The sequence below is a fragment of the Zerene cesonia genome, unplaced genomic scaffold, assembly GCF_012273895.1.
Source record: "Zerene cesonia ecotype Mississippi unplaced genomic scaffold, Zerene_cesonia_1.1 Zces_u008, whole genome shotgun sequence".
In the NCBI taxonomy this organism is placed as follows: domain Eukaryota; kingdom Metazoa; phylum Arthropoda; class Insecta; order Lepidoptera; family Pieridae; genus Zerene; species Zerene cesonia.
This window is the reverse complement of record NW_024045138.1, coordinates 395556-405275: the sequence shown is the minus strand read 5'-3', so window position 1 is coordinate 405275 and position 9720 is coordinate 395556. Positions and strand designations below refer to the sequence as shown.

The following is a 9720-nucleotide window of genomic DNA, read 5'->3' as shown; positions in this document are numbered from 1 at the left end:
CAGATTCGAAATTCAAATGTAATATTTTTTTATAATTAAGTGTAACAGTATTTATGGCCAGACTAAGTATATTGTTATTTTTTTTACTGGACACATTTAAATTTTTGAAAATGAAAGCATGTACAACGAAGCATATTTAACAAAAAGATTTTTGATGTCTAGTTACTCTCACAATGAATATTATAAATGCGAAAGTGTGTTTATTTGTTCATCTATTTTTTCAGTCAGCAACGGAGCGATTTACTGGTATGATTTTTTGTGTCTGGAGATGGTAACTAGAGAGTAACATAGAATACTTACGATGGGATATTCAAGGGAACCGCGAAGCCGCTGACGAAAAGCTTCTATTATATATTAATGTTGTGTAATTACCGTATGCATATGTCGCATAGACTATTATGTATTCACGTACAGTATCTTTCCACGAGATAACATCTGCATTTATTACCTTATCTGTGCATTAGTACAGATGTATTTCTGTTCGTCTATTTGCGTTATCTGTGACCCATTGTTCTCGATTGTGTTTTATTGTCGCGCTATTTTTAGATTGAAAGGTTTTATATAAATAGCGTTTCGGTAAACACGTACGATGGCGTTTTTCATTGACTGTTCTTCGAGGTGTCCTTTTGTGTGGAAAGGGCATGTGGTATTTGACTAGTGATTAGGTTAATCTTAGCCGCGTCGTGAAATGTGTGTTCTCACCAACTTGACGTTCATATTGACCTATTTATTTCTGTTCTTTTTTCCTGGTTATATGAAATTAATAGTTGACCGACCCACCTTCTACCATGGCACAAATATAGCCTCAGGGGATCATGGAAATATCAACAGGGAAAGAATTTTTCAAATCGGTGTCCATTCGTTTTTGAGATTAGCACGATCAAACAAACAAACTCTTCAGCATTATAATATTAGTATAGACTTAAGTGTTATAAAATATGTTGATAGTTAAAGCATTTCAGAGAAGATGAGATTATTCTTTAGATTATAAACAAATAAATATAACAAGGCACAAAATATTGGCCATGATTAACATACAGATCATACTGTGTAAAGCTCTCGTCCAGAAAATAAGGGCAATACATGAATAATTACAGGCATCCAATATTTAAAATACAGCGTCATTTTCCCTATGATCTGAGCGTCAATTGCCAAACTAATTTAGGTGACAGAGACCAAAATATGCAGATTAGATAATAGATTAGCCCATAATACACCTAATTGTACCCTTCGATCGTCGACCCACACAAAGCTAAATATGCACTAATATATTTTCACACTCGCATCGGGTTTTCAGCGAAGCGGTGGGCGTATCCCGCGTGCCATAGCTGATATCGCTGATAACAGATGCGAAACGTTAAATAAAATGCCCGAGCAGGTAGCTAAACGCTTCAGTTTTTGATTATCGACCGCGCCGTTGAGTACGGAATGCGATAGTGGAGTTTAATTGGCAAAAGGTCTAGAACAAAGTGTTAAATACCTTCGCTAGATGGATAGATAGTTTATGAGAAATGCGTTATTAATGTTACTTAAGCTTGAGTGCTATTTTGAAGTGATCAATTTAGAAGGAAAATTTCATTTAACAACTATTGATGCTGTTTTATTTTACACGTAGTTTATAAGTGTTTTTATTATCTCTGTAAATATATGAGTTTGAGTGCTTCAGAACTACCGGACAATCTTAGTTTTTCGATTGTAAACACTTTAATACACGAGTGTATTGGCGATAAGGTGAAAGTGCGTGATACGGAGCACAAATGCCTACGCTTCTAACGGAGAAGTTTTATGCGAGGCTCGCGTGGTTTGTGAGTATTCATGTGCATACATAAATATTTGTTTAGTAGTTAATGGCAGTAGTTATTATTAGGGAAAATGCAAGAATGTAATGTAAGGAAAATATAATAAGAATTACGTCGAATGATGCAGGAAAAATTTGTTAAAATTTAGCGCAGTGTTTAATTATTTTATAAGAATTGAATTAATTGAAGAATTGTATCAAACTAATAAACAATATGACAAATTGAAACATTACGTTGTGAGTATGAGAAAAAATGTTTTAATTTTACGACATTTAGCATAATTTTGGAAACTCAAATCGAGGCCTTACACTTACTAGCTGAAAATAAAGCCGGCGGGTAAACATCCCGAACTCGAGTTACTCATGCAATTATTATAAATACATTCTAAATCTTTATATAAACAACAAAAATATTCCGCTGCTGTTACAATTTAAGCGTTACAGTTTCGTTTTACACAGCACCAAATATACTTACGATGTTCGAATTAGTGCTACGCGCATTAGATACTACACGGATTTTCGAAAGCGTAGAGGAAAATCGTAGAGGTTTGACGTGGTTGGTTCATTAAAGAGCATAGGTATTAAAGTTTATTCATTAGCTTTTACCTCGATAAATATGTAAAATTTCGATCAGTTTCGACGTTGTTAGTAATTTATCAATAATCAACTCAGCAACTATTATACATTACTAAGTACTAAACTATTACTATTATATATATACTAAGCAACTATTTTAATTAACAATTTATTGTTGAAAAGGCAAATTTAGAAGGAAAAATCCTTAAATATTGGCAACAGTTTCGTGGAATAATTTGCACATATCGAAATTATAACATTACAGTATTGTTACGTGATGGGTCTGGGTTATTTATTCAGAACAATTTAATACCCCAAGTGAAGAAGGAGTGTAGATAGTTTCATGGAATATTATAATTTCTAAGGTAAGCTTGTAATCTTGCATTTTTTTTTGTATAATTACTTGATTTTTTTCCCTCTGGAATTCTGTAGTACAAATCTTAGTATTATTTCGCTTGTTCGCTGTCGAAAGCTGTTTAGATCTAAAATTAATTTTATAAGACATTTTACATGTTATTTAACGTATTAGTGGGGCTTCTTATAAATGGCATTAATAAGAACTCGGCCCGCGGCTTTGCACACGTCGAACCTGGATAGAAAGAAAATAGCCTATAAATCCTGTTAATTTGTTGCTTATGGCGTGTACGAGGAATAGACCGGCGAAAACAAATAAATCTAATAGATATTAGTATTCTGTTTGGATATATAATATACTCGTTATAAGTTAAATTAACAAATTATCACATTTAAGTTCAAATACATTTACGGTTTAATCATATCCACAAACAGAGAAATAATAGCAAAACCGTGCTTTACGATTTATATTCTATTACAATGCAAAAAGGTATATTTTTAATCTGTGTTTTGACTCTTAAAATCAATCGGCGCTGTTAAATCAATTGCAATTCTATTCTAATGGAATATGGTCTACGATCGTTTGGTATATCGGAGTTTCCTAATGCAGAACACAATGGTATCCTTTTAAGTGTGGCCATGTAGACGGGTAGGTATGTAGTGAAAAATTCATTATTCAATTTAGCTGTTAGCGTCAGTGAGTGGTGTAAGTTACAAGTTATTTGCCGGTGTTTGCTGCAACGCTCCAAATACCATTAATTATAAAATGATTTCACTATATATACGTGTCTACGTACTTGTTAACTGGTTAGTTGTAACACCAGAGGACGAATTCTAGTTTCAGCGTTTTTATATTCTGTAAGAATGGGATGTTGAAATTTCTTGTAGCATTTAGTTATACAAACTCTATCCTAATATCCTTTTAACGGTCAGATTGTTTGCGATTTTCTTTTTCGTCTCGCTGGCCCTGCTATGAATTTTGGAAAGAAAGGAAATAATAGAAACGCTGAAGTTTAACTTTTAAGCAACAGATGCACGCCTTATTTATAAATGTGTCAGCAAGTGCAGTCGCCAGGTAATAGTATATAGGTGGTAAATGTAGGTCTCAATTATTAGACTTTATTGATTCAGTCCAAACCAATTGAGAGCGTTTACCAATTGTTTATATTAATTTAACCTCGGCCTTGTTACAATTACGATTGGCCATCATCGGTTAACGTTTTATTCGATGCGTGTGCGTTTAATTCGCAAATCTTTGATCTCATTTCCTTAATAAATTATTCGAATTCCATTGAATGTGTTACGTGTTTGTTATGTTTTAGTTAGGCTAGCCGGGGAACAGCTGGATTTTTGTGTCGATCTAATGCTATTTCAGAGGTTTTCATAATCGTTACGTTTATGAGGATATACGTTGTACATTTTGTTTTGTTGATGTGGAAGGCAGATTAAAGTCATCATCAATCTAGATGACTCTATATGAAAGCCAAATGGCGAAGTCCTTTTTAAAATCCGATTATAGCTAATTTTTTGTCAGTCACATAAAGAAGTGGTTTATGAAATCCCGATTTAAGTGTGGTCACGTGCTTTTGACATTGGTTAAACATTTAATTCCGTATTTACTATCTACACGAAGGACCTACGCAAGATTTGAATAAGATTCCAATGTTTTGCACATTGCATTCCGTATCAGGCTTTTAAGGTTTTAGAATTTTCAAAGATTTTGTACACCTTGACCGAGTGAAATATATAGTTTCCCTTGACCATCCAATTGTCCAGCTTCATTGAATATTTCCGCCGGCAGTCGCCGCGCCTCGTCGCATGCACCACGCTCCGCCGGAAACGGGGCTGTTTGTTCGTTGTGATTGTCATTGTAATTTGTGATGACTCGACGGCAGTCTGATTTTAGACGTCACTGCGGACAGTCCCGCTCGGGAGAAATTCGCAGAATGTCCCTTTGCTACTGATTCGGCTGGTGATGTAATGAACAAGTTTGATATGTGCAAGGTGGCTGGTGTTCGGCAATTTGTTTAGTGTTGGTTGCGAAGAAGCAGTCTCATGTAAACGTTGTGTGGTGGTGTCTAACTAAAATTAGATTTTTCTAAATTTTGTGTTTGTTTAAAGGATCCCTTCATGTGCTTTCGTGTTGTGTTGTTTAGGCTAACATAGAGAAAATGGTGGTTTGGTATGTGACTGATGCTGAGGTAGAGGTAAATTTTATATTTCTGCTATTTCCACGTTCTTATCTATGATCTAATACATTTATATCGATTTGTTATATTGCTCTGCTTGTGATCGCGGTTTTTGGACATGTAATTTGTTGCAATTGTTTCAACTATTTTATAATTCTCTTTGGAGAGTTATAATAATAAATGATTCCTTAACTAAAACTACTCTGTTTTATTATAAATAAAAATATGTATACATGCTTGCTACTAGCCGTTTTTCGCAGCTCTGCCTGTGTGGACCCGTTGGAATAAAACCAAATAAAATATGACACTCGGGCCCCTTGTATAGGTCATTTACAGATAACCTGGCAAAGTAAAATAATTTTTAAAATCGGTTCACTAGTTCCAGAGATGACTTCCTACAACGTCACCGTCAAATTCATAAACTTTGCGTCGATATAATATAACAATAAATAAATAAATATAAGCATAGATAACAAACTTGAATCAATATTAAGACAAACGCAGGCGATTAATTATAATGAACTTAATAATTTGATAATATCTAAGAAATCTTAATTGTCTCATTAAATGATCATGTGGGTTTCCCGTACAAACACATCGCTGTCAGACGTATCCGTTCGAGGACATTCGGCAAACAGACTGACATATTTACTATTTTTAAAGCGTGACAAACAAACAAACATGATTTGCTGAATTTTATGTATATGTTATTGTACAGAGGCAGTTGGTAAAGGATTAAATGCGTTGAGTGTAAATACAAAAAGTTTTAAAATGACGAGTTAACTTAGCAGTATTATTTCACCTGGTGAAATGACTTTAAAACGTCTTTCTTTAATTATTTGCTAGTGCATTTCATATTGTCATAGTTTATTTATTTATTATACTTTATTGCTCTGGAAAAATTACAAATTGAGACTTATCCTAGGGGACATTATTACAAATGGCGGTCTTATCGCTAAATAGCGATTTCTTCCAGACAACCGGTTGCACTGAGAGAAGTTAAACCTAGTTATAAATTATAGCTTGTGTGGTGAACTAAACAGCAAGTGTATAAGATATATTTGTTGTCTTGTTTACTTTTACTTGGTCGTTTCGATTGAAATGGTCGCAGGATGCAAGTAGCCGGAGATAGTTGTGAGCAACTGATTTCTATGTATCTTCATTTTCGTTTTTTACAAGTTATTATTAAATTCAATATGCGTTTTGATTTAACTGTGAGTGCAATTAATTATTATGAATAAAACAAATAAATGAATAACAAGAGTTGTGATGTTGTTACAGAGCGAGCAGTCCTCCCCGTTCCGCCGCTGGACCACGGGCAGCGGCGCTGGTAGCTCCTACAGGCACCACGAACATCGCAACATTTATAATAAGGTACCTACGGCTTCGGCTGTATTATTTAATGATTATACCGTTATAATGCTAATCTATAATAGCAGAGAAGCGAACTTTGATCTTATTTCGTTTTTGTTATTTGTTTTAAGTTTCTAACTGTCGCATTGTGATGGCATGTGATAATTAGGAAAAAACTAATTACACTTTCAATTTGTCACGGAACTGCTATAATAATAAGTATATTTATTACAATTATTTGGAAAAATGTGTAAAATATTTCTGTTATTCGTATATTCTTCCATTTGTTTTAAAGCTTGTACATATTATAATTAGAAATTGAAGACGTTTTAAATCTCTCGCAGAGTGTTCAACTTCCAAAGTATTCGGGATTAAACGGGAACATTTCCCATTCCAGCAAATGAGCGAAGGTTCAAGCCCGGGGAGTGTGAAGGCAGGCGGCGGTGGGGGCGCGGGCGGCGGCGGCGGGGGCGGGGTGGCGCGGTGGTCGCTGGGGCTCGAGCACCTGCTGGCGGACCGCGCGGGGGCTGCGGCGTTCGCGCACTTTCTCGATAAGGAGTTTGCCGCTGAAAATATTAGGTGAGGCTTCTTATTGTTACTCGATTTATTTGATACTTTAATAGCTTTTGCCAGCGGCTTCTCACGTGCTAAAGTCGGAGAAGTCTCATGAATACTATTATACGTGTAAACCTTCACCTTGAATAATTCTCTATTAAAAAAAGCCCCTCAAAATCGCGTTCCTTTAAAGAGAAAGAACGAGTGTTTATTTACCACTACTAAATCAATATATACAAAGACATATACTTGATGTACTTCCGCTGCTATAACAACAAATAATAAAAAAAATAAATGAACGATTAAGCAACGTTTGGCACGGGCATATGTTGGATGGGTGACCAATTTTATTTGCTAACGTAATTGCTGAACCTCTAGTGTTGCGATTACGACTCGTACTTGGCCGAATTATATTTAATTTACTGTCAGCGTCTTAGCCACAGTTTTTACTTATATACACGTGTCTCACTCGAAACGGTTCACGGTGAATTCGTGTTTTAATTCGATTTTAATCAATGTTGTGTTACTCTTTTGACGTCACTGCTCGTGCCTATAAAAGTATTTGTTTACACAGACATTAAGGTTATAATAATATTTCATTTGTTCTTCGGATTTTTGGCAAACAAAGATGCTATATTACAAAACAAGAGATGTGACGTTTTCATAGAACAATGACTAATGTAACCTAGGAATGGAATATAATCCATGAATTTACTACAGCTCGTTTTCGTTAATGAATGACATTCGAATTAAACGGTTTTACCTGCAATCATCATAAACCAGTTACGTCATCACGTAATCATTACTTATAATAGATTCATATATACCCTTATGTTAATAGGTTTTTTTATAAACATTGCGCCCGCTTTGTAAAGGAAAATATAGTCAGTCCTTAGGCTGTCCTATGTAGTTAGTTCCGAGTATAGAACTATCTCTGTACCAAATTTCATCTAAATCGGTTCAGTGGTTCAATCGTGAATCAGCGATAGAGATAAGGATTTACTTTCACTATAATATTACATTATTAGTTTATAATATTGTATAGTTAAGCAATTCATGTGAGTCTTATTTGTATTGTGTGTGGGTTTAAGTTTAAATAACACACCTTAATACATATTTAATTACTAGGTAATGTATTTTATTTATTTTAAACTGTATTTTCAATGAGTTGATAATTAAATTTCACTTTCGCTAAATTTAATCAGAAAAAAGTAACTTTTCACTGTTTTAAAATTTTACATGCAATTTTAACAAGCTAATTATAAATGAGCAATGACATAACTTTTAGAATAAAAGTCCAATACAAAATTCTTGCATCTATTTGAATTTCATTTATTATGTATTTACATAACACTCTGGAAGTGGATAAAAATTTTTTCAGCATCTCGATCTAAATTCAATCCAGGTAACCTGGGGCAAATTCATAATATTTATTAAACATTTCATCGTACCGCACCATATAACAATTAAATACACAAAATACATGACATAGATGAAACGTTTAGTAGAAAAGGTGAGCCTATCACTTATCACCTGAGAAATAACGAAAATACAATAAAAGGCACTTTTGAGTCATCTCATTCCTTGTGGAATAGTTACTTATGGCTAACACTAACTCGCAGCGCACGCAGCGGAAGCTCTCAAAAGGAAAAAAGAATCCACCGATTTTGAAACATTATTTATTGGTGCTCCACTCGTATTGGTCTTAGCGTGATGAGTCTGAGTTGGTCTGAGCTTTCCTCAATAAATGGCCTAACTAACACTGAAAGATTTTTTCAAATCGGAGTTCCTTAGATGATCCGCATTCAACAAAACAAACAAACTCTTCAGCTTTATGATATTAATACAGACAACAGCAAATCGTGTATACAATATAAAAAGAATGTAATAAACGCTTAGGTTCTGGTGGTCGTGCGAGCAGTACCGCACGTGCGCGGACGGCGAGGAGGCGCGCGCGCAACTCGCCAACGAGATCTGGCAGCGGCACCTCGCGGACAAGGCGCCGGAGCCGATCAACGTGGACGCGGCCGCCAAGCGCGCCGCGGCGCTGCGCCTCGCCCAGCGCCCGCTGCCGCACGACCTGTTCGCTCAGGTGCCTGTGCTGTCTTGCTATCTGTCGTTCTGTTGAGTACTAGTGTACATATATAGCCTATAGCCGTCCTCAATATATGGGCTATCTGATACTGAGATAATTTTTCAAATCGGACCAGCGGTTCCTGAGATTAGCGCATTCAAACAAGCAAACTCTTCAGCTTCTATAATATTGGTATAGATTCGACATTTTAGATTACTAGCTGACCAGGCAAACGCTGTTCTGCCTTACTCTTGTCATTTAGGGGTATGAGGAATAGATGTTGGCCGATTCTCAAACCTACCCAATATGCACACAAAATGTCATAAGAATCGGTGCAGCCGTTTCGGAGGAGTTCGGTAACTATATAATGTAAAATTGTGACACGGTAATTTTATATATATTATTTTAATCGATGTTTGTTTGCGTAAGTATTTTGTAACGAGATATACTTCCCTTATTATTTATATAGTAACAACTTATATACAATGTTTGTGCGAATTATGAATTATGGATTTATAAATTTTAAGCTCAACAATATATGTCAAATAGAGATATAAGGTAACATGATTGAATTAGTAAAGGGACTGCCGTTGAACGCTTGGAAATATTGATACATCTTAAATATTCGGAGTGATTATTTAATGTAAAAATTTTTAACCTATAAACATTGTGATTCATCATCAGGCCCAGAAGCAGATATTCAACGTGATGAAGTTCGACAGCTACCCGCGCTTCCTGCGCTCGGGCGTGCACGCTGAGTGCGCGCGCGCCGACCTGCGTGGCCTGCCCTGCCCGTACGACGCCGCGCCCAAGGTACGCAC

General features: G+C 35.6%; 1 protein-coding gene across 1 annotated transcript in view; it reads left to right on the top strand.

Moving 5' to 3' along the window:
• LOC119839081 (regulator of G-protein signaling loco) overlaps positions 1–9720 on the top strand; it is a 65278-nt gene that overhangs the window by 50089 nt on the left and 5469 nt on the right. Inside the window, exons 4-7 of the mRNA XM_038365273.1 lie at positions 6199–6291; positions 6668–6849; positions 8725–8917; positions 9584–9712. Coding sequence (XP_038221201.1) covers positions 6199–6291; positions 6668–6849; positions 8725–8917; positions 9584–9712 — 597 coding nt within the window. The remainder of the gene's footprint in view (positions 1–6198; positions 6292–6667; positions 6850–8724; positions 8918–9583; positions 9713–9720) is intronic.